Raw genomic sequence first — 26,928 nt, forward strand, 5'->3', positions numbered from 1 at the left:
ATTTATTCTACTATTTTATTTGTTTTTCTATTATTTTTATTTATTTATTATTTTTTTTTTTTTAATGAATTTGTTAATTTAATTTTATTGATTACCTAAATGTTTTTTGACTTTAAAGTAAAATTGAGTTGCGCTCCTAATGGTTTTAATGCTATGGGGAAGATTGTTCCATAAGCGAATAGCATTAATGAAGAACTGCCTCTTCGAGTAAAGCGTTTGAATTCGAGGACAAATGTAATTGTTAGTTCTTTGTGATGTAGCGGGGTTAAGTTTGCGGTAAAGGTAAATCGGTTCTTGGGTGGTCACAATTTTATGAAAGTATACTAAGGTTCTAAAATCTATCCATGGGGTCAAGTTGAGGTCAAGTATTTTACGAGTCAGGTGGGAAACATGGTCAAAACGACTTAAATTAAAAGCATAACGGACAATTGAATTAAAGCATACTACTAATGTGTGCAAGTCACGAGCATCACAATGACCAAAAATCTCTACACCATAAAAGAGAGTGGGGATGAGAATGACTTTAGCAATTAATACTCTTATTTCTTCTGGCAAAAAAGTTTTAGATGCTGAGAGCTGGCGCAATAGACCATATGTACGTCCAGTTGCCTTTGAAATATGTTTACTCCATGATAGAGTGCTACTGAATGTTATCCCCAGATTAACTGCACAATCTTCGTAGGAAATAGGTGTATTGCCTATGTGTACATTCACGAGATTTTTTGTATCAATCCGTTTTTTGGCAATTACAATAACATTTTGATTTTCTTGGATTTATTCCCAGGCCATTCTCTTTTGCCCATTTCTCAATTAGGGAAAGCATTTTGTTGGACATGTTGACACATAGATTTATTTCATTAACGGGACTACTAACATAAATTTGGACGTCATCAGCATATAAATGTACTTCACAGTCAGACAAGACACTGGGTAGATCATTAACATATATGGAAAACAGTAAGGGGCCTAGTACTGATCCCTGAGGGACTCCCCGTGTAAGAACCCTAAAAGTGGAAGCATATGTACCGGATACAACTGTCTGCAATCTATTTGTTAGGTACGATTTTACAAAATTGACCGCAGTCCCTGAGAAGTTGAATAATTTGGTCAGTTTTGTGCAGAGAATATTATGGTTGACTGAGTCGAACGCCTTACTGCGGTCGAGAAGTGTTAAAAACGTAACCCAGTTCTTATCGAGTTGCTGTCGAATATCTTCGACGATATCCGTTACAGCGCTTATACAACTTCTTTTTTTTCGAAAACCTGACTGCTTGTTGTTTAATAACGAGTAGTTAGTCAGGTAGTGTTCAATCTGTAAGGACATGAGATTTTCGAGAGCTTTTGACAGGAACGGAAGTATTGAAATGGGCCTAAAGTCGTTGTTGGGTTTTCGGATCGGTAAAATTTTCGATTTTTTCCATTCCGTTGGAAACGAGGACGTAGTTATAGCCGTGTTGAAGATATAAGTGAAGTGAGACAAAATCTTAGGAAGTAAGATTTTCACAAATTTCGGGCTAATGTTATCGAGACCTTCTGCGTTAGACTTCACCTTAAGTATGCTCGCGAGGACATCACATTGATTGACACACACAAAGCTAAAACTATTATCACCAAGTGGAACGCTATTCAGGTACGTGTTACTTGTCGCTTCAGGTACATCAATTATCGAGAACTTTTTGTTAAGTTCTTCGACATTTATGTCCAGCTCAGTCTTCTGTTTACATTTGCCTATTCCTATACTATTCTTTCTTTCCATCTTTGCTTAATGGTAGAGCAATTTTGGAACTTAGATTTATAGTAACTACGCTTAGCAGATCTTATACTTTTGTTAGCATTTGCTCTTAACTCTTTGTACCTTAAACGGAAGTAGTCCGTTTTATACCGCTTCCATTTACTGTAGGCAACATCTCGCTGATGCGTTATTTTTTTTATCTCGTTGTTAAACCATGGATTTTGTCTTGGTTTGGTGACTTTGGTTTTTAGTGGTATAAATTTGTTGAACAAGTACTGAATATTGTTGTTCAAAACACTCAATTGACAGTCAACAAAGGGAGAAAGGTAAATGGAAGCCCAGTCACACGCAGTAAATTCTAGGTAAAGTTCATTATAGTCAATATTTTTAAAATCTCTATAAGTAAAGGAATTAGCTTTATGGTCCAAAGTCAAGTCATATGTCAGGAAGATAAGGTCATGTTTAGAGAATGCTGGTACTGATACCTGGTCATATAATAGGGTCTTGCTATGGTCATTAGTGAAGAAAATGTCAAGAAGTGTATCACAGGTATTGCTGAAATGTGTAGGCAATGTTGTATTAACAGCGTACAAGCCCAGGGAGGCAAAGTTATCCAATAGATGACTCTCTTTCAAGAGATTGCTATTGAGATCACCTGCAAGTATAATGTCAGTGTATAACACCGAGATGTCCGAGATAATATTTAAAAGTGGCTCATAGTCGATTGTACAATTGGGTCGATAAATACAGCCTAATAAAATTTTCTTGTTCATTTTGCTCGCGATTTCCAAGAAGAGATATTCAATAGGACATTCAGTAGGTTGTGTACACTTAACATTACATTTTAATTTTGTATTAACATATATAGCAACGCCACCTGCATGCCCAATACGTTCCGAACGAAAAACAACATAACCATCACACACAATTGACAAATCACATAGATCAGAGTTAAACCACGTCTCAGATACACATATAACATCTACATTTGACTGAGTAAAGAGAAATCTAAACTCATCGATTTTCCTTAACAAACTTTTTGCATTTATGTGTACAACTTTGAGACCATTTCTATGGTTACTAATTATTTTAATCATACTACCTATCTCACCATTCATTATTAAAGTGAGAACTTATTAGGGGCGCAAACTCGATATTTGAAAAACAATAAACTAACTGTGTGTAAGAACTGTGAAAAAAAAAATAATAAAAACAATAACCTAACTGATAAGATTAAGAGAGCAGTATGTAAGTTATTAAGAGCGAAAGCTATTTGCTGCTGCTTCTTCCGATCCAACCGAGGCGCGAGTGGGGGAGGCAGTCGAAGAGAGGGGGAGAGACTGTGCGGGCTCATTAGATGGTGCGAGCGACAAAAGCTCATCCATACGCTCAATGCATTGAACGCTCTCTGTATCATAGGATCGTACATGCACGAGGCCGCGCCGAGTAAAGACAGCTGCTAGAATTTTGTGCTTCTTCATTCGCATGGCCTCTTTGAATATTATATAGTTCTCTCTTAAAAACTGCTCGTTGACGTAGACAGCAGCTTCTGAGTCGAAACCAAAGAACTGTAAGCCCAGTTGTCTCTTACTCTCGCGGCGGTAAATCCCAATCTTACTGAGGAGATTGATCTTCTCGCGGATGTTTTCCATTTTAACAATTATAACGGGATCGACATTTGAGTGTTGTGTTTGTCTGGCCCTGAATACGTCTCGGATTCTTGGTGGTGGGGTCAGCTGTAGATTGAAGCAGAGCTTGTTGAAGAGAGCTCTCACATTTTCTCCCTCCACAAAGGGAACGCCGTGGATTCGCAGCTCACACGCGCTCGTTGCCATGTGTTCGGCTGCCAATCTCGCTTCGATGCCACCCACTCTCCCACCCAGTGTGCGAAGATCAGCCACTTCCCGGTCCAGCCGCTCAACCCGTTCATCCAGCCGATCCCTCTGGGAGCGGGTGACTCTGGCACCCATCTGTTTTACCTCACCAGCGATCGAATCCAAGCGCTCCATGAGACTGCTGAGGATGCGCTGCTCTGCGTTTCGGACATGGGACGCAATTTGGTTGGTCTGCTCCTCGAAACGGTCTTTGAGCATCTCCAGCAATTGAGGCGAGAGGGCGTCGGAGAGGCGCTCACTCGCTGCCCCAGCATTGTTGCGGGTGCGCTTTATTGGCGGTGCAGTAGATGATGACATTTTTGTATGTCTGTGTGTATGCTTTTCACGTCTCTTTTGTGATTTGGTTAGTTTTTGTGCAGTTTAGGTATCTCGCGTATAAGTGTTTATGTTTCTGTGTAAATGTGAGTGTGCTGCTGTTCGAAGATTATGTTCGATGCTTGATTTGAGTTGTAAACACTAACAAAATCGAAGAGCACAGTGTTTGTTTGCCAAATAAATAAAAAGCTTTTTTTCACTTTAATATGTTTATTATTTGCGGCTTCAAGTCTGCAAGTGTCTATTTGGTGATATCAGACGAAATTCCCTTTTTTTAGACAATTATGCGCTTGTTAATAACAATTTGATGCGGAGTGAATAAAGACGCGTCCGTTCGCTTTTGCAAAAAAGCGTTGAGCCGTAGAGTAAACGATTTTTTTTTTTTTTTTTTTGAGCAAATTTTTTTTTATACCCGATACTCAAAATGAGTATTGGGGTATATTAGATTTGTGGTGAAAATGGATGTGTGTAACGTCTAGAAGGAATCGTTTCCGACCCCATAAAGTATATATATTCTTGATCAGCATCAATAGCCGAATCGATTGAGCCATTTCTGTCTGTCCGTCCGTCCGTTTATCCGTCCCTATCAGCGCATAGTGCTCAAAGACTATAAAAGCTAGAGCATTTTAAACAGCGCATGAGACGAGAGTCCTCCTCGTAAAGCAATTCCTCATCATTGAGCCACATTCGATTGTGTTGAAATTTTTCTGAAGCAGTTATTGTTGTCTTCGCGCAAAGCTGCGGAAGCGCTATTTTAACTGTTCTTTTTTTTGTCGAGGTTGTGACACAGATCGCTCTAAGATGAAGTGTTTTGTAGAACTTTGGACACTTCATCCTCATCATATCTTCATCTATGGAAGGCGAACTATTTCTCGTTTGTGCCAAGTGCCATACTAATTGAATCATTAATGGGTAGAATTAATTCTTTATGACGTTTTCCCCAATAAATAATCCTTGCAATATTGACCGGAGCCTTACAAGTTACCGAACGCATTGTGACTATCTGAATATCTCATCTGAATTTGAATATCTCATCTCCAACTGTCCGGCTCTCATAAGGCTTAGGGGGAAATACCTGGGCGCCCCGGTGCTGGCATCTGGCTGCTGGCGTATGATAAAAACACATCGATTCTCGAGGACTTTAAAACCACATAAACACTCCCGCGATGGTTCATACCCCCCTATCTAGATAACTAAGGGCCATACTGGCCTATGCGTGGCCTCGTTGTGGGCCGTCCGGGTTAACCTAACCTAACCTAATAAACCTTATTATTAGTTTGGAATGGTTACACTGCAATTATTCCAGAACAGTTTATTAAACATACATAAAAGAGCGTTCTAAAAAAACCGAAAAGAACAAATACATTTTTCATTACATTACAATTACAAAACACGTGTACGTTGCATCGGCGTCAAAAAAGGTATTGAAGAAACAAAAGAAAAGAAAAAACCCGCATCCTTGCATATTCCTTGTTACTTTTTTCGTGTTGCTTACCACTTTTTGTAGGACCGAAAAACTATTAAAACGTTTTTAATACTTACGTACTAACACGTTTCATACTATACCAGTATTAAGATTAATGGATTACACCTATACGTTATAAATGACACCTGATACAGGATGCAACATACATTGTGTGGTGATTCAGATTTAAGAATATAATTTAGATTAATTTCTACTTCTATGTGCATTCTTTAAAATTAGCCACTTATCTGATACATATTTCCTAATTTCCACGGTCTATTGTAGAAAAATATAAAAATAACATACCGGTTTGGATATAATTTTGCATATTTTGTCTGCCATAATGATGCAAAAGATCCTCCTAGTTTTTTTATGTACCCGTGTAGAATGCAATCAGATTCTTTTTCGTCTGCATCAAAGTGCTGTTTTTGTTTAGCTTTCTTTTTTTGTTCGATCTTATCGGTCTCAATATTTACAGTTTCAAATACTGTTTCAGAGATTTCCTGCTGCCACCTAAAAATAAGAAGAAACGGAAGAATAATCATTCAGATATATATTTCAAATTTAATTTTAGTCCTCAGACCAACAAAATATTCTGCGAGTTCAAAGTATGTCAGATATTTATTTATTTTTGTCAAAATATTTATTTAGCTAAATTTAAGTGATTATAAATATTGCAAGCAATTAGTTTAAGATACAGTTCAGGGGCAGTGCCAGTCTAGACTCCGTCAAGTAAAGACGCGCCAGCAGCTAAGCAACAGCAAACGCAAATCTAACAACAAAATCCACGCAAAAAAAAAATTCAAGTGCACAAAGCAAATTCCAAAAAAGCCAATAACAAACACACCAAGTGAACAGTTACAAATCCAAGTGAAGCGGGCAGCAGCCCAAGCTCGAGCGCAATGTCGCGACCACCAGACCCAAAATTGCTCACACAGTGGGACAAAACAGCATTCTTAGAACCACAATACATATCAATAAACAGAAAAGATAACAAATCTTTCGAAAACACCTCCCCTTTTATAATAAAAAAAGTCGTAGACTACCAGTGTTGCGGTGAAGTAGACTCGGTTAAAAAAATCAGAGACGGATCACTTCTAGTCAAAACAAAAGGAACAGCCCCGGCTACTAGACTTATGAAAATCACCAAATTCCACGACTTCGAAGTAATAGCAACCGAACACAAAACACTAAACTTCTCCAAAGGGGTAATCTACTCCAACGACTTGCGGAACATTGATATAGACGAAATCAAAAAAGAACTCAAACCTCAAAAAGTCATTGACGCAACCAAAATACTTAAACAGAAAGACAACGTACTCCATGAAACCGGACTCATCATCGTCACATTCGACACACCAACTCTACCTCAACATCTAATAATCGGTTATGAACGAGTGAACGTACGTCCTCAAACACCCCGCCCCCTTAAATGCCACAACTGCCAAAAATACGGCCACCCTTCTAAATACTGCAGATCCCCAAAGATCTGTACTAACTGCTCAGAAGTGCACCCTGCTGACGATGAACTATGCTCTAAGCCAAAGTTTTGCAGTAACTGCAAATTCAACACCGACATCCAGAATAACCACAGCCCCATAGACAAAAATTGCCCAGAATTCCTCAAACAAAAAGAAATCACAATAATCAAAACAATCGAAAAAGTAGACTTCACTACCGCAAAGAAAATTTACCATCAACGGAACCCCCATCAATCCACACCATACGCTGAAGTAGCCCGCCATCAACAACCAAAACCTCATCTCACTGAAACACCTACCTCATCATCGCCCACCTATAACCAATCACATCAAATAAGACCAATCAAAGACTACGGAGACATCACCCCAAACACACATCCAATCAACCCTAAGCCAACTTCATCCCAACTACACCCCCCCAGTCAACAACAAGAAATGGATATGGACATCGAAACTACGCTAAAAATACCAAAAACTCGAAAACTATCCAAGATTCTGACCGTAAACTCAGAAGCCAGACTAAGGAAAAAGACAAACTTAACCTGGTTACCAAACACCTCAAAGCCAAAGATAAAACTGAAAAAAATAAGACCCCAAACGCAAACCTAGCCCTTTTATCAAATAATGCATTAGCAAACCAAATTTACAGCGAAGACGATCTTTAAATATCAACCCAAACTAGTAATTACCACTAAGCCCTATCACTAAGAAAACAAAACACTACTCCCACTAACTTATAATGCTCAAAATAATCCAATGGAACATCCACGGATACAAGAATAATTATATAAAACTACAAACACTCATGAAATCCCACAACCCTCAAATTATTGCATTACATGAAACCCACATAACGAACCCCATCTCACTCCCAATCCCAATTAACTTTAGCCTATACTGCAACAACAACCCCACAAATGCTTTCGGTGGCACAGCTCTCCTCATTCACAACTCCATCTCCCATACCCAAATTCAACTCAACTCAGACTTTGACGCAGTAGGCGTCACCATAAGGTCCAAATCAAACCTCAATATCATATCCGCCTACATCTCCCCTAACAAATCCTTCAACACCCGTAACCTCCAAAACGTCCTCACCCCGGCAAACGACCACACCATTGTCCTAGGAGACTTCAACAGCTGGCACCCTTACTGGGGCTCACCTAAGGCCAACTGCAGAGGGAAAACAATAGCCTCATTCCTAGACCGCTCGAACTTCATCCTACTTAATGACAATACTCCGACCCACTTCTCAACACACAACACATTTACCCACATCGATCTCTCACTTGCAACATCCAGAATTGCTCCAGAGATCCTCTGGCAAGTGATAGATGACCTTTACGGTTCTGACCACTTTCCCATCTTACTTACACTATTCAACACTCCCTCTCCCTATCCCCCCTCCCCCTTCACCACTAAACCTACTTTCAATCTCAAAAACGCAGACTGGGACCTCTTCAGGAAACATACAGCCCGCTCCATCTCCACAACCCAATCAGATAACAATGTCAATAGAGAAGCCGCCCTAATAAAAAAAATACTTATCAAGGTGCCCACCGTTCTATCCCACAAAACACCACCTTCTCTCTCACCCGCACTGTTCCCTGGTGGAACAAACAACTTTCACTCCTCAAAAGAGACAAAGCCGTAAAATGGAACTACCTCAAGCACAACATTAGCAACCATAACATTATAGAATACAAAAAATCAAAAGCGTGTTTTAAAAGAGCAATTAGAGAAGCCAAACGAAAATCGATCCTTGAGTTCACAACCCATATACACCCAAACTCAGATCCAACCACAAAATGGTCCAACATCAGACGTCTCTGCGTTCTTAACCCCACTAAAAATATCCATGCCATTCACAACCCGTACACCCAATCACAAACAACCTGTCCCGAAATAGCCAACTCCTTTGCCCAGACATGGTCAGAAGAAGCAGACGACCTCAACTTCTCCCCAACATTCCTGTCCAACAAACTCCTCATTAATACCCCTTCTAACTATAACCCAACACCATCAGCCCTAGAAATCGAGAAAGACATAACATTAATCGAATACACATCAGCACTGTCCACCTTGAAAGGCAACACTCCTGGTCTAGACCGAATTTCTTACTCTATGCTAAAGAACTCACCCTACCCTCTCAAAACCAGAATCCTAGCCCTTTACAACAAGATACTCGACTCCTCCATCCCACAATCCCTTAAACTCAGCCTAGTCCTTCCCATCTTAAAACCACAAAAGCCCCAAACCGATATCAAATCTTACAGACCCATCTCCCTAAACTCATGCCTAGCCAAAACTCTGGACAAGATTGTCGCAAAAAGGTTGTGGTGGTTTGTTTTAAATAACAACCTGATCCACAACAACCAACTAGGGTTCAAAAGAGGCAAATCTGTACTAGACAGTCTACTTTATGTAGACCACCTAGCTACCAGAGCTATCGCCCTGAAAAAACACCTCACAGTCATCTCGCTGGACTTCACCAAAGCCTTCGACAGAATTGGTATTCACACCGTAATAAACCAACTAAAAAAATGGAAAGTAGGGCCACGAATACTTAATTATGTTAAGAAGTTTATGTCCAACAGTAAAATCCTCGTCAAAACCGGCAGAAGCTTATCAAATATCTTCCCTCTAAATAATGGCATTCCCCAAGGCTCCCCAATATCCGTCATCCTTTTCCTCATAGCTTACAACTCACTCACCGATATCATCTCCCTCCACAAACAAATCAAATTTTGCGCGTACGCCGACGACTTCCACCTACTCATCAATCACAACAAACAAAAAAGTCCCACAACTAACATCCAAACAATATTTAACCAAATAGACGACTGGTGCAACCACTCAGGCTCAATCCTCTCTAAAGAAAAATCCCAACTCCTTCATATATGCCGCAAACACAACTGCAAACCCAAGATACTCACCGGTGGCACAACCATCCAAGCTACCGACACACTCAGAATCCTTGGGCTCACAATCAACACCAAATACAATTGGATCTCTCACATCAACAAACTCAAAGTTGACCTCGCTAAGCCACTAGGCATTATCAAACACCTCTCGTCCTTAAAATACAACTGCCACACCTCATCACTTGTACAAATTATCAAATCTCTAATCATATCCAAAGTCGACTTCTGCCTCCCCATATACGGTTACGCACCAAAAAGCCAGCTTAACCGCCTGAAATCTACGATAAACGCAGCAACAAGAGCCGCCCTGGGTGCATTCCGCACCACACCCACTAACAACCTTCTATCCGAAGCCAACCTACACACCTTGGAAAACAAGCGAGATTTTCTAACTGGCAAAATATTTAAAAACCTCATCCACGCTAAAGACACCCCCTAAACTCACTCCCAAAAAACCAAAAAAAAAAAACACAGACTGCTTAGCACGATTGACAGACCCAAACAAATATTCCAGAATAACCTCATACCGTTCTCCCCGATTAAAACCTCCAACACCAATAAATTCAACATGACAACCATCCTTAAAGCAACCAACATCACCCTATCCAAACACGATAAAAACACCACCCCCCCAATAGTCTTCCACCAACTCTTCCACTCCATCAAATCCAACCTCCACCAACACACCTTCCTATACACAGACGGGTCCAAAGCAGCAGGCATTACCAGCTATAGCATCTGCAAGGAGACATCAACCATAAAATCCGGACTACTTCCACAGTACTCCTCAGTCCTTTCCAGCGAAATCATAGCTATCCACGAAGCCATTTTACTAAGCCGCAACAAACGCGGAAGATACGCTATCTGCACTGATTCACTCTCCTCTATATCCGCAATTACCAATCCCAACAACTCTTCGTACTACCCCACCACAATCCGTAACCTCGTCACCAAACTTTTCCCAAAAATAACAATTATATGGATACCTAGCCACATTGGCATAAAAGGGAACGAAATTGCTAACACCGCAGCCAAAACTACCTCCAAACTACCCCTCATATATACCCCCAACCATAATTCTAACGACATCTCACTATTCCTTAAGAAAATCCTCATATCCAAACAAACAGACCTTCTCACTAAGACTTCCCCCTGGTACCAACAAGTTATCAACCTATCTTCCACTCATCCTCCCCCCAAACTCCTAAACAACCTTAACAGAAGACACCAAGTCATCCTAAATAGATTGAGACTAGGGCACACAAGACTCACCAATGCCCACTACATGGATAAAACATCCTCCAACGCATGCCCACTGTGCCACAACCCAACTATAGACATAAGACACATACTATACACATGCCCCGCCCTCTCTCTTCAAAGATCCTCAATATTCCATAACACCGACCCCATGCAATACATCTCCAACCCTAACAACAAAAACGCAAAAATAGTCCTCAACTATCTAGAACAATCTAAAATCATTCACTACATATAACCTCATAAACAATCATCCCTGTACATATACATATACACAATTAGTATTTTAGATAATAGTTCCTCCACAACATATAATAACGTATAGAACCAACCCTGTACATATGTATATAAGCACATACATCCTCAAACGTAAATTAATACTATAGTGAGCTTAAGGCCTCAACAGCTATAGCCACACCCTGTTAATACCTAGTTTTAACTAGTTATTAGCTTTATATAAATAAATAAAAAAAACAGTTCAGGGGATAGGGTATAGCAAAGGGAGTTATAATTATGGCATAAAACCCTAAAAGGTTCATAATAGGCATAATTAGACCTACATATGGGTAAACGGATAAGCCTAAAAGTACGGGTAGGTCTAGATGGAACGGCCAAGTCAATCTGACCCAGGAGAGTTTGGGAGTCAACAATCCCGAGAAGGAGCTTGTGCACGAACATTACGCCATTGCATATTCTGCGATGGTGCACCGACGGCAGGTCAATAAGATTTAGCCTAGTCCGGTAGGGTGGCAAGATTCTACCCGAGTCCCAGTTAAAGCTACGAAGGGCAAAGATTAAAAATTGCTCTTTATATTGCTCCACACACAAGAACAATACTCCAATATAGCCCGTACTAACCAATTCGTAACGTACGGGTCGTCAAACTCCTTGGACCAACGCTTGATGAACGCTCAAACACCCTAAGTTTTATTTACTGTTGCAGATATAGGGATTTTAAAGCACATGCATCACGATGCATCTTATGATCAAAAAAGACTCCGAGGTCATTTGAACTCGAAATTCGCTCGAGGACATGATTTCCTAGAACATATGAGACAAAATGTGGAGCGCGACGGTAAAAAGTCATAAGTTTGCATTTGGAAAGGTTCAGAAAAAGAAGATTAGTTGAACACCACAATAGTAGCTCACTTAGATCCAGTTGAAGGCGTGTGTGCAAATACCAATCAGAGTAAGACAGACAGATTTTAACATCATCAGCATACATTAGTGTAGTGTAGTATGTTGTATGCCAAATAAGCATATGCCCACCGTATTGTAGTGTATACAATATGTCAAGTGGTCGTATGTCCAAAGTTAATGTAGAGTATCACGCTCATAAACATAAAGACACTTTGACGCAATGTTAATGTAACATAGCCACACTCAAGAGCCGTAATACGATCAGTCCCTTATGTGTGGACTGGCCTGCAGCGTGAGAGCTGCAGTGTCGGCAATATATTCCAAGTGGCCAAATGAGCATTCCAATGTATATGCATATACATTCTTACAAACATAAATATACACATACATATGGCATGCTACATGATCCCGTTCTGCCGCTGCCCTTAGCGACAGAACCCAACCAAGAACATTATGTACTTTAGGCTAAATAAGTTTATGAAGAATAAATTGAATCCATTCCGAATACAACCCGAAGAAAGAACAGAAGTGTTTTCGCTGTTTCAATTCGATTACGATTCCATTTCTACATGGCTACCGTGACAGGACACACGTAAATGTTAGAAGTAAAAACATTACAACAGCACGCAGATTCCAAAGATTGCCCGAAATATATAAAACCGATCGAAAAGATACAATAAAAGTGAACTAGAAAGTGATGTGTACCAGATTGTAGTCCAACAATTCAAATACAGGATGTGACAAACTTGCCAAATAACAATTTTCATTTAAAGTGATGTGTACCAAATTGCAGTCCAACAATTCAAATACAGAATGTGACAAACTTGCCAAATAACAATTTTTATTCATCGCCAGGCGGAAGAAAATTTAAAAGACAGCGCAACATAAAGCGCATGGGCAACAAAAAAAAAAAAAAAACCCTGTGCGAAGACCAGCACCGGCTCCACCAGACCCAGCAAGGGACAATAATAAAAGTGCGAGTGGCATAGGACCGCCCCTTGCACCGTCGATGGACAGTAACACGAAAACACCAGCAGCAGAAAATATACAAGACTTCGCCGACGCTGCTCCTACTGAGCAGCCTACAAGAGGCTTTAGAAGTGTATCCTACCGCAGGACCACGCCCACTCACAATAGCTGAGTACAGGGCTCCCAGCAAAAGAAGCTAAAACCCAAAACCTAACGAGGAGGAGAAGTAAGGAAACTTCTAACCCAAAAACATTTTCAGCTTAACTTAATACTTGTTTATTGCACGCAGAAAACGAATACAATTTTATGGAATGGCCATCAACAAGAATACAGTAATAAAAGCAGAAACGCTAATACACCATGTCAATAACATAGTAGCACAATATAATAGAATCACACAATTAGTAAGTTCTCGAGATAACAAGCTAACTAGTGAAAACCAGCATCAATGCTAAAGGCTATTACGATCATTGAATACAAGGTTGACAACCATTGCAGAAAGATGAGGTATTGAGATACATGTCCCAAAAAGTCTAGGTTCGTTAGCTCATTTTGATGAAAGTCAACTAGACAATATAGATGAATCAAAGCCGATAATAGACACTGAAGTCGAAAGCGACACAGAATTAAATCCTCAATTAGAAAGTATAGACCTTTGCAAAGATATAATAGACACCGACGTCGGAAGCGACTCGGAACTAAAAACCGAAATGACAATATCAGACAAAATGAACCAAGTAGAAAAAGATCGGCAGTACGTGAAACTAGTCTCATCCTCTATCCCAGAGTTTGACGGCAGTAAACAGTCTCTTCAACGTTTCTTAACAGCGTTAAAAAACACGGATAGGACTAAAGGAGATCAAGAAGATCTAGCCATTGAAGTTATCAAATCAAAGATAACGGGATCTATCCTTTATAAAGTCCAAAGTGAACAAACGATCAATGGCATAATCCAAAAGCTTAATGATAACGTCAAGGGAGAATTAAACAAAAAGGAAAAACGGCATCTCAATATACCACCGATATTGACAATCTGCGCAAGCAGCTCGATGAAGGGCTAGACGCAGATAACGCCAACAAATTTTCGATGAAAGAGTCCATAGCAGCCATGACTCGCAATTGTGAGCATGACAAGCTGCGCCTAATACTTGAAGCAGGCAAATTCAATACTTTCAACGACGCAATGGGTAAATACATCCATTGCAGCACCGAAATAACTGGAAATGCCAGCACAGTATTTCATTACAGAGGCAACAGTGGTCGCGGTTATCGAAGAAGTTACAATAACCGCGGCAATAATAGATCGAACAGAAGTAATTACCAAAACAGAGGTAATTACTATAGTAACAATAACCAAAATAATTACAGAAGCAATTATAGAGGCCAAAATAGAGGAAACTCTAGGGGCCAGGGCAACTCAAACAGAGGCCAAAACAATGCCAACAATGTAAATGTACGAGCTACTGAAAGTAGTTCGGAAAACCAATAAACCCCTTAAGATATTCAAATTGTGCGATAGTATACAACATCAATCTTAGTTCAGGAATATTTATAAAGCTTAAAAATTTGAAAACAGGTAATACATTTACCTTATTAATAGATACTGGTGCAGACATTTCAATACTAAAAGAAAATATCGATATTTTTGATAATGTTAATGTTAACATATCAACCAAAATATCAGGAATCGGCGAAGGTTCAGTTTTTTCAAAAGGTTTAGCATTCGTAGAATTATCTACAGGAAAGTATATAATACCACACGATTATCATTTAGTTGAACAAAACTTTCCAATCCCTAGCGATGGCATTATAGGTATAGACTTCATTAAAAAATTCAATTGCCTATTAGATTGTACACATACTAGTGACACTCTAATACTACGGCCAAACAATCTTAACTTCCCAATAAACATACCTATCACACACACTTGTGATAATAATGCCACAATTCTTCCAGCACGCGCTGAAGTTGTCCGACAAATTAAATTAGCGTCAACAGAACATATTGTTCTAGTCCCGAATCAAGAAATTGAGGACGGAATATTCATTGGAAATACAATTCCCAATAAAAACAACATTTTTGTCCGAGTGTTGAATACAATAAATTCAACTAAAATCCTAAATATTAATAAAATAAAAACCGAAATGCTAAGTGACTATGATATAGTCCAAGAAATTAGCAAGGATAGACACGAAGATGTCATGAAAAAGCTAACTAAAAACTTGCCGCCACTATTTAAAACAAAACTAAACGAGGGGGAGCGTTGTGAGTTGCTGCGGACACCGCAACTCTACGGTTATACCCGATACTAAGTCAGTATGGCTCTCCTCCGGCAGACGCCGCTAATATTTAACGACACGACAAAGAGTGCGTGCGAGAGAGACAGAAAATCTGTCTGAGCGTGACGTCGGGCGCTGCGTAGCCACTGCAAATTGATTTGTTCCTTTTGGCTATAAAAATGATCTGATCTGATCCAGATTCAGCAATCTAATAGATATGGTCATTATCTATGATTCTGCGTTTTTAGTTTTCTCAAATCTGCAATACTGTGGATGCAACAGATTTTCGTCCTTTGTGGGGGCGGATGGGGGTAGGGCGAAATTCTGAGATATACGTTTTATAGTGACATCTTAAAGGAGTGTGTGTACCAAATTTGGTTACTCTAGCCTTAATAGTCTCTGAGATTTGTGGTTGCCTCAGATTTTCGTCCTTTGCGGGGGCGGAAGGGGGTGTGGCGAAATTTGGACATGAAACGGTCAAGGTCCGATATCACAGGAGTGTGGATACCAAATTTGGTTGCTCTGGCTTTTATAGGTTCTGAGATCCTTGAACTCATATTTTGCAATTGGCAAAACCGACCATGAAACCTGTGTGTTAGAGTGAGACAGAGCGAGAAAGAGTGAAATTGTTTTCGTGATTCTGGCTGTAATAATTATACGATTTTGCACTCTAGAAGATATAGTCATCTTCTACGATTCTGCGTTTTTAGTTTTCTCGTATCGTCGAAATTGTGGATGCCACAGATTTTCGCCCTTTGTGGGGGCGGAAGTGGGCGGGGCAAAGTTTTGAAATATTTTTGGAGCAGTGACATATCACAGAAGTCTGGATCCAAAACATCGTTGCTCTAGCTCTTATTCTCTTTGAGCATTAGGCGCTGAAGGGGACGGACAGACGGACAGACGGACGGACGGACAGACGGACGGACAGACGGACAGACAGACATGGCTCAATCGACTCGGCTATTGATGCTGATCAAGAATATATATACTTTATGGGGTCGGAAACGATTCCTTCTGGACGTTACACACATCCACTTTTACCACAAATCTAATATACCCCAATACTCATTTTGAGTATCGGGTATAAAAAGATTTATGCACACAGTATACAGACATATTCGGACTTGAAACCGAACCAATAGCAACTAATAATTTTTATAGGCAAGAGCTAAGATTGAAGGATAACAACCCGGTATACACAAAAAATTATAGCATTCCACACGCACACAAAGACGAAATCAATAAACAGGTAGAAAAACTCATTCTGGACAAAATAGTAGAACCATCAGTTTCGGAGTACAATAGTCCAATACTACTTGTACACAAAAAAGGTCTCCCAGGATCTGAAAATAAAAGATGTCGTTTAGTCATTGACTATCGTCAAATAAACAAAAAATTATTGTCCGATAAATTTCCACTTCCAAGAATAGATGATATTCTTGATCAGTTGGGTAGAGCCAAATATTTTTCATGTCTAGACTTAATGTCTGGATTTCATCAAATAGAGCTGAAACAACACTCTAGAGATTTAACGTCCTTTTCAACGAGCAATGGCTCGTACCAATTCGCTAGACTACCTTATGGTCTTAAAATAGCGCCAAATTCCTTTTAAAGAATGATGACAATTGCTTTTTCTGGACTTAATACTTCACAAGCATTCTTGTATATGGATGACCTAATAGTCATCGGTTGTTCCGAAAACCACATGATCAAAAACTTAACAGACGTTTTTGACTTGTGTAGGAAAAACAACCTTAAGCTACATCCAGAAAAATGCGCTTTCTTCATGCACGAAGTGACTTTTCTAGGCCACAAGTGCACTGATCAAGGCATTCTGCCCGACGATAAAATATATGACGTCATCGAAAAATATCCAGTCCCTACAGACGCAGATAGCGCTAGAAGATTCGTTGCATTTTGCAATTACTATAGACGTTTCATCAAAAATTTCGCCGACTATTCACGGCACATAACTCGATTATGTAAAAAGAATGTCACCTTTCAATGCCAAAATGCATTCGATTACTTAAAGAAGGCTTTAATTAAACCCACATTATTATTATTATTATTAAAATATCCAGATTTCAATAAAGAATTTTGCATAATTACAGAAGCAAGTAAACACGCATGTGGAGCTGTTCTAACACAAAAATATGGAGATAAACATCTCCCAGTTGCATATGCCTCACGCTCATTTACCAAAGGTGAAAGCAACAAAACTACTACAGAACAAGAGTTAGCAGCAATTCACTGGGCAATTACACATTACAGACCATATATTTATGGAAAACATTTTACAGTAAAGACAGAAGACAGACCACTAACTTATTTGTTCTCAATGACAAATCCAAGTTCAAAACTAACCAGAATGAGATTAGATCTAGAAGAATATGATTTCACAGTCGAATATCTCAAGGGTAAAGACAATTTCGTGGCAGACGCCCTATCCAGGATTACAATAAAGATCGCTAAAAAGACATGCACAACAAAGTCCTGAAAGTCACTACCAGGCAACAAAATAGACAGAAAAATTCCTGCGCAGGAAATGTACAAGAAGATTTGCCTATGCAAACTCTTGACAACGCTTCTAAGCCCAACGTATATGAAGTCATTTGTAATGACGAAGTACGAAAAGTAGTGTCCTTGCACATACAAAATCAGATATGTTTTTTAAAACATGGAAGAAAAGTTGTAGCAAGAATTGATGTTAGCGATCTGTATACCAATGGAACCCTTGACTTAGGTCAGTTCTTGCAAAGGCTTGAAATGCAAGCCGGTATACTTGCGATCAGCCAGCTCAAAATGGCACCGAGCGAAAAGATCTTTGAATTAAGTTCAATTGAATCTTTTAAAAACATGGGCAATAAAATATTAAAATCATTACGAGTAGCGCTACTCAAGCCGGTGACCCAAATAGAAAATGAAAAAGATCAAGAAGCGATACTGTCTAAATTTCACGACGATCCAACTCAAGGAGGTCATAATGGCATTTCGAAAACGCTAGCGAAAATAAAAAGACATTACTATTGGAAAAACATGACTCGTCATATCAAAGAATACATACGTAAATGTCAAAAATGCCAGAAATCTAAAATAACAACTCATATTAGGACCCCAATGACACTAACGGAAATACCAACCATGGCTTTTGATAGAGTGATAGTGGATACTATAGGTCCACTACCATGCTCAGAAAATGGCAATGAATATGCAGTTACGCTAATATGCGATTTAACAAAGTATTTAGTATCCATACCAATTCCAAATAAAAGCGCAACAACCGTTGCCAAAGCAATATTTGAAAACTTTATTCTGAAGTACGGTCCGATGAAGACGTTCATTACGGACATGGGAACAGAATATAAGAATTCAATCATAAATGATTTGTGCAAATATCTTAAGATAGACAACATAACGTCCACTGCACACCACCACCAGACCTTGGGGACAATAGAACGAAGTCATTCAATGAATACGTTCGTTCATACATATCTGCAGACAAACCCGATTGGGATGTTTGGATACAATATTTTACTTATTGTTTCAACACAACACCCTCGGCATCGCATGAATATTGTCCATATGAACTAGTCTTTGGCAGATTACCAAGACAGTTTATAGATTTTAATAAAGTAACTAGAATAGACCCATTATATAACATAGATGACTATGCAAAAGAAATAAAGTTTAGACTAGAAATAGCATATCAAAGAGCTAGGATAGAAAATAGAAAATAATAAAGCCAGAAATAAAAAATATTATGATAACAAAGCATCAGATATAAGCATAGAAATAGGAAACAAAGTACTATTAAAAAACGAAGTAGGACACAAGTTAGACCCTAGGTATATAGGACCATTTGAGGTCATATGCATAGATGATAAAGATAACATTACCATTAAAGATAGTAAAAATAAGAGACAAACAGTTCATAAAGATAGGCTAAAAATACAGGTATAAAATTTGCAATACCTCATGAAACGGTCTGATCAACCATTGAGAATAATAATCCAAAAAAAAATATTTGTTTTTAATTATTGATTTATATACACATATATATATATATATATATATATATATATATAAAAGAAACAAAAGAGATAATCAACATACAAAATATCCAAAAAACAAAAGGATTTAAAAATAAAAAAAAAATATAAATAACTACATAATTATATTACGTTATTTCTCTAAAAAGGGAGGTGTAGTATGTTGTATGCCAAATAAGCATATGCCCACCGTATTGTAGTGTATACAATATGTCAAGTGGTCATATGCCCAAAGTTAATGTAGAGTATCACGCTCATAAACATAAAGACACATTGTCGCAATGTTAATATAACATAGCCACACTCAAGAGCCGTAATACGATCAGTCCCTTATATGTGGACTGGCCTGCACCGTGAGAACTGCAGTGTCGGCAATATATTCCAAGTGGCCAAATGAGCATTCCAATGTATACGCCTTCTGCATATACATTCTTACAAACATAAATATACACATACATATGGCATGCTACATGATCCCGTTCTGCCGCTGCCCTTAGCGACAGAACTCAACCAAGAACATTATGTACTTTAGGCTAAATAAGTTTATGAAGAATAAATTGAATCCATTCCGAATACAACCCGAAGAAAGAACAGAAGTGTTTTCGCTGTTTCTATTCGACTACGATTCCATTTCTACAGTAGTTGAGTATTTTATAACTTGAGGAAGGTCATACACAAATAAAATAAACAGAAGCGGGCCCAGATGACTTCCCTGTGGCACACCTGAAGTAACATTAACAGTATTTGACAACACGTAAGAAACCAAAACACGTTGAGTACGTTTAGAGAGATAGGACAAAATCCAATCTAGAAGGTTCGTTGGGAATCCTAATAAAGAGAGCTTGTGAATAAGCAAAGCATGGTTCACAGAATCGAATGCCTTGCTGAAGTCCGTAAAAACTTCATCCGTCTGTAAACCAATTTGAAAACCACGGTGGATTAGGTTAGAAAACTCAAGAAGGTTAGTCGATGTTGAACGATGTTTGAAAAAACCGTGTTGCGACGGAGATATCAAGATGCAATAAAGATGTTGCAGTTGCCGGGTGACCAGGAACTCGAGAAGCTTCGGGAAGGCAGAAAGCTTTGCGATACCGCGATAGTTTTCAATGTTTGATCTTGAACCTTTTTTGAGAAGCGGAATGATGTAGGACTCATTCCTAATTACAGGGAGACAAGACTGTTCCAAAGAGAGGTTGAAGAGAAAGGTCAAGGGTTTGCACAGGGACTGGGGACATTGTTTTAAAATGTAACTTGGTACCTTATCTGGACCCGTAGAAAACGATGTGTCCATAGATGACAAACGTTCCAGAATAACGCTTTCCTCGAAAATATGCAGAAAAATGCTGTTAGCTTGAGCTAGCTGGTACGGATACGGAGTGGATGCGTTGTAAATATGAGACGAGTACGTTGTTTGGAAAAAGGTAGCGAATAAATTTGCAATACCAACAGCAGAAGCTTCTGTTTTGTTCTGGTAATATATGGACGGAGGAAAAGCGTTTGACTTACGCTTAGAGTTAACGAACGAATAGAATTTTTGAGGATCACTACGAAAGTTACTACTACATTGTGAAAGGTAATGATTATAACACTGACTATTAACGGCAAGGAACAGAGAGCGAGCGGAGGAGTATAGAGCTAAGGCCAACGTGGAGCCCGACTTCTGGTACTTTTTATAGAGCCGGGATTTATTATTTTTTAAGTATGACAAATACTTGGAGAACCAGGGAGGCTTGGACGATACAGGTACAGTGATATCTGGAACAAACGTATTAAGTGCGGAGTAAATAGAGCTATAAAACGAGTTAACAGTTGCATCTATGTTCGGTAATGAATAAAGAAACGACCAATCAACACGCGAGAGATATAGATCTAAATCGATAAAGTTTGTTTTGCGAAAACACTTTATGTGACAAGGAGCCATGGAACTGTCAGCACCACCAGATCGGGCAAACTCAAGGGATATCGACAAAGTTGGATGGTAAGGACCTTCAGGAAATGATATTGGGCTTGCTATGGATACCGTAGCAAGAGAAGCATCTTTAACAAACATGAGGTCAAGAAGTCTGTCCCTTATGTTTTTAACGGCATTAATTTGGACAAGGGAAATATCCGTTAGCCCATTGATAAAGTCATTAGGGCAATTGGGAAACAACAGGTGAGCGTCATCGCAAGGCAGCCAAGAAAGAAATGGGAGGTTAAAGTCCCTCATGACAATGATTGGATCATTGCAGCGTAATGCAGATACGACAGTATTAATTGCTGAGTGGTGGTGTAAGTAAAGCTCAGCATCAGACCTGGGAGGAATGTAAGAGCAGGTTAACATTTTTTTGAATGGGAATAACTCAGATGAGAAAACAGATTTGACTGCAATCAGAACCCCACCTGCAAAAGATGGGCGGTCCATTCTATAAATAGTGTAACTATCAATGAAAATTTCATGATCATTGATAGAAGAGTTAAGCCAGGTTTCGGTAAACGCGATGGCATCGAATTTCGTTAGTTCTATTGTGCAAACCAGTCTTCAGATATCAGTACACATATTTGGAAAGCCCATAAATTGTTTAGATGAACACTGAGTACTTCTTGACTCCAGTCAGAATATTCTTGGCCCTTTGCTTGAAAAAAGATTACGCCAAGATCGCCAGGCGCCTTACGAGCGCACTCAAAGGCGAAGATGGAAAATCCACTCACGGAAAGTAAATATAAAACTTTCCCAAAATCAAATTCAAACGTTTTCGAAATTGAAAAATATATTGTCCTCGAAGAAGTTATATTAACGTACCCCGACTTAAAAAAACCATTCGACCTAACCACAGATGCTCTGGGTATGGTTTAGGAGCCGTGTCCCAGAATGGCCGACCCATTTCTATGATTTCTGGTACATTACACGCTAATGAGCTAAATTGTGCAACAAACGAACGAAAGCTTTTCGCCAATGAATGGTCTTTAAAGAAACTTGATTGGGTCAAGAACTAAAACATTTAACCGAAAACCAACCATTAAAGTTCTCAGTATGCGCCAAAAATCCTAACGCCAAGATAAAACGCTAGAGTGCAAACTTTGTAAGAGCATCTGGATAAGATAACTGCTGACACGATGTTTCACAACGCAGGTAAAGGAAAATCCCAAGCGGTGCCACAACGTGCCGTATCCGGCCTAAGTGTGACGGGCTCCTAGCGAGACCAAACTAGGCTGACCGCAAAAACACCGGTCAAATACCTAGGCACAGTACAGGACAGCAAGCTGGCATGGAAACCCAAAGTAGTGGAAAGGGTGAAAAGACTCAGCGACAGGCTATGTTCTGTATTACACGGGAGCTGAGGTCAACCCCAACAAAAGCACTCGAAACTGTACTTGGAATAGACTCCCTGGATATTCACACTCGCCTGATTGCGGAAGAGGCAGCACAGCGCTTAATCGCATCAGGAAACATGTCGGCACAAGGATACGGGCATAGTTCAATCGGCAGGGATATGACAAGATCTATTAATTATATGACCCCCCAAACTTTCAGCGACGTCAAAACAATTTCATCTCTAGGACCCGAAGACTAGAAAATGAGAAAGGGACCAAGTAAAGCACCTCAACATATATACGGAGATAAGGCTGTCGGACCAATGCAGCATATTCCAGGCGGAAGCTTTTGCCGATAGATAGATAGACAGATAAGCAGCAAAAGTCGCGAATATTACAGACCGAGCACACGATGCGGTCAATCTATTCGCCGATAGCCAATTAGATATGACCAATTCGCAATTAGATCCATGCAAGCGTCCGTGGTCAGTTCCAAAAGTGTCTTGGCGAGCAGGGAGGCACTAGACACCCTAAGCACGACAGAGTTAGTGCGGATCTATTGGAGTCCCAGGCACCTAGGCATCGAAGGAAACAAGGCGGCGGACGCACTATCTAAGGAAGGCGTCGCGCTGGCGAATCGGAGAGCCGAGGATGTGCCTGTCTCCCTTAGGACATTGAAAAGCGATAGAGAGAAGTAGGCCAGATCACTAACCGAAAGTAGGTGCAGGAGTACCACCACCTGCAGAACCTCGAAAATCATGTGCAAAAAACGCAATGAGAAACTTGGCCACTACCTACTGCACCTACCACGAAAGGACTGCAGATTGTTATTGGGAATACTTTACAGGTCACTGTCTAGCTGCGGCACAAGCAACCAAGCTAGGCATCACCAAAAGAGGCAGTTGTAGGATATGTGATGAACCTGGGGTAATCGAAACCCTGGAACATCTCATCTGCAACTGTTCGGCTCACTCAAGGGAAAATATTTAAAAACCTCATCCACGCTAAAGACACCCCCTAAACTCACTCCCAAAAAACCAAAAAAAAAAAACACAGACTGCTTAGCACGATTGACAGACCCAAACAAATATTCCAGAATAACTTCATACCGTTCTCCCCGATTAAAACCTCCAACACCAATAAATTCAACATGACAACCATCCTTAAAGCAACCAACATCACCCTATCCAAACACGATAAAAACACCACCCCCCCAATAGTCTTCCACCAACTCTTCCACTCCATCAAATCCAACCTCCACCAACACACCTTCCTATACACAGACGGGTCCAAAGCAGCAGGCATTACCAGCTATAGCATCTGCAAGGAGACATCAACCATAAAATCCGGACTACTTCCACAGTACTCCTCAGTCCTTTCCAGCGAAATCATAGCTATCCACGAAGCCATTTTACTAAGCCGCAAACAAACTTTTCCCAAAAATAACAATTATATGGATACCTAGCCACATTGGCATAAAAGGGAACGAAATTGCTAACACCGCAGCCAAAACTACCTCCAAACTACCCCTCATATATACCCCCAACCATAATTCTAACGACATCTCACTATTCCTTAAGAAAATCCTCATATCCAAACAAACAGACCTTCTCACTAAGACTTCCCCCTGGTACCAACAAGTTATCAACCTATCTTCCACTCATCCTCCCCCCAAACTCCTAAACAACCTTAACAGAAGACACCAAGTCATCCTAAATAGATTGAGACTAGGGCACACAAGACTCACCAATGCCCACTACATGGATAAAACATCCTCCAACGCATGCCCACTGTGCCACAACCCAACTATAGACATAAGACACATACTATACACATGCCCCGCCCTCTCTCTTCAAAGATCCTCAATATTCCATAACACCGACCCCATGCAATACATCTCCAACCCTAACAACAAAAACGCAAAAATAGTCCTCAACTATCTAGAACAATCTAAAATCATTCACTACATATAACCTCATAAACAATCATCCCTGTACATATACATATACACAATTAGTATTTTAGATAATAGTTCCTCCACAACATATAATAACGTATAGAACCAACCCTGTACATATGTATATAAGCACATACATCCTCAAACGTAAATTAATACTATAGTGAGCTTAAGGCCTCAACAGCTATAGCCACACCCTGTTAATACCTAGTTTTAACTAGTTATTAGCTTTATATAAATAAATAAAAAAAACAGTTCAGGGGATAGGGTATAGCAAAGGGAGTTATAATTATGGCATAAAACCCTAAAAGGTTCATAATAGGCATAATTAGACCTACATATGGGTAAACGGATAAGCCTAAAAGTACGGGTAGGTCTAGATGGAACGGCCAAGTCAATCTGACCCAGGAGAGTTTGGGAGTCAACAATCCCGAGAAGGAGCTTGTGCACGAACATTACGCCATTGCATATTCTGCGATGGTGCACCGACGGCAGGTCAATAAGATTTAGCCTAGTCCGGTAGGGTGGCAAGATTCTACCCGAGTCCCAGTTAAAGCTACGAAGGGCAAAGATTAAAAATTGCTCTTTATATTGCTCCACACACAAGAACAATACTCCAATATAGCCCGTACTAACCAATTCGTAACGTACGGGTCGTCAAACTCCTTGGACCAACGCTTGATGAACGCTCAAACACCCTAAGTTTTATTTACTGTTGCAGATATAGGGATTTTAAAGCACATGCATCACGATGCATCTTATGATCAAAAAAGACTCCGAGGTCATTTGAACTCGAAATTCGCTCGAGGACATGATTTCCTAGAACATATGAGACAAAATGTGGAGCGCGACGGTAAAAAGTCATAAGTTTGCATTTGGAAAGGTTCAGAAAAAGAAGATTAGTTGAACACCACAATAGTAGCTCACTTAGATCCAGTTGAAGGCGTGTGTGCAAATACCAATCAGAGTAAGACAGACAGATTTTAACATCATCAGCATAAAGACACTTTGACGCAATGTTAATGTAACATAGCCACACTCAAGAGCCGTAATACGATCAGTCCCTTATATGTGGACTGGCCTGCAGCGTGAGAGCTGCAGTGTCGGCAATATATTCCAAGTGGCCAAATGAGCATTCCAATGTATATGCATATACATTCTTACAAACATAAATATACACATACATATGGCATGCTACATGATCCCGTTCTGCCGCTGCCCTTAGCGACAGAACCCAACCAAGAACATTATGTACTTTAGGCTAAATAAGTTTATGAAGAATAAATTGAATCCATTCCGAATACAACCCGAAGAAAGAACAGAAGTGTTTTCGCTGTTTCAATTCGATTACGATTCCATTTCTACATGGCGACCGTGACAGGACACACGTAAATGTTAGAAGTAAAAACATTAAAACAGCACGCAGATTCCAAAGATTGCCCGAAATATATAAAACCGATCGAAAAGATACAATAAAAGTGAACTAGAAAGTGATGTGTACCAGATTGTAGTCCAACAATTCAAATACAGGATGTGACAAACTTGCCAAATAACAATTTTCATTTAAAGTGATGTGTACCAAATTGCAGTCCAACAATTCAAATACAGAATGTGACAAACTTGCCAAATAACAATTTTTATTCATCGCCAGGCGGAAGAAAATTTAAAAGACAGCGCAACATAAAGCGCATGGGCAACAAAAAAAAAAAAAAACCCTGTGCGAAGACCAGCACCGGCTCCACCAGACCCAGCAAGGGACAATAATAAAAGTGCGAGTGGCATAGGACCGCCCCTTGCACCGTCGATGGACAGTAACACGAAAACACCAGCAGCAGAAAATATACAAGACTTCGCCGACGCTGCTCCTACTGAGCAGCCTACAAGAGGCTTTAGAAGTGTATCCTACCGCGGGACCACGCCCACTCACAATAGCTGAGTACAGGGCTCCCAGCAAAAGAAGCTAAAACCCAAAACCTAACGAGGAGGAGAAGTAAGGAAACTTCTAACCCAAAAACATTTTCAGCTTAACTTAATACTTGTTTATTGCACGCAGAAAACGAATACAATTTTATGGAATGGCCATCAACAAGAATACAGTAATAAAAGCAGAAACGCTAATACACCATGTCAATAACATAGTAGCACAATATAATAGAATCACACAATT

The 26,928-nt window shown here is 39.7% G+C and overlaps 1 protein-coding gene across 1 annotated transcript in view; it reads right to left on the minus strand.

Moving 5' to 3' along the window:
• LOC6602044 (G protein-coupled receptor kinase 1) overlaps positions 1-26,928 on the minus strand; it is a 272,725-nt gene that overhangs the window by 56,945 nt on the left and 188,852 nt on the right. Inside the window, exon 13 of the mRNA XM_026985719.1 lies at positions 5,714-5,920. Coding sequence (XP_026841520.1) covers positions 5,714-5,920 — 207 coding nt within the window. The remainder of the gene's footprint in view (positions 1-5,713; positions 5,921-26,928) is intronic.

This window comes from Drosophila persimilis, unplaced genomic scaffold (genome assembly GCF_003286085.1).
Source record: "Drosophila persimilis strain 14011-0111.01,24,50 unplaced genomic scaffold, DperRS2 tig00000002-arrow-pilon, whole genome shotgun sequence".
Lineage (NCBI taxonomy): Eukaryota > Metazoa > Arthropoda > Insecta > Diptera > Drosophilidae > Drosophila > Drosophila persimilis.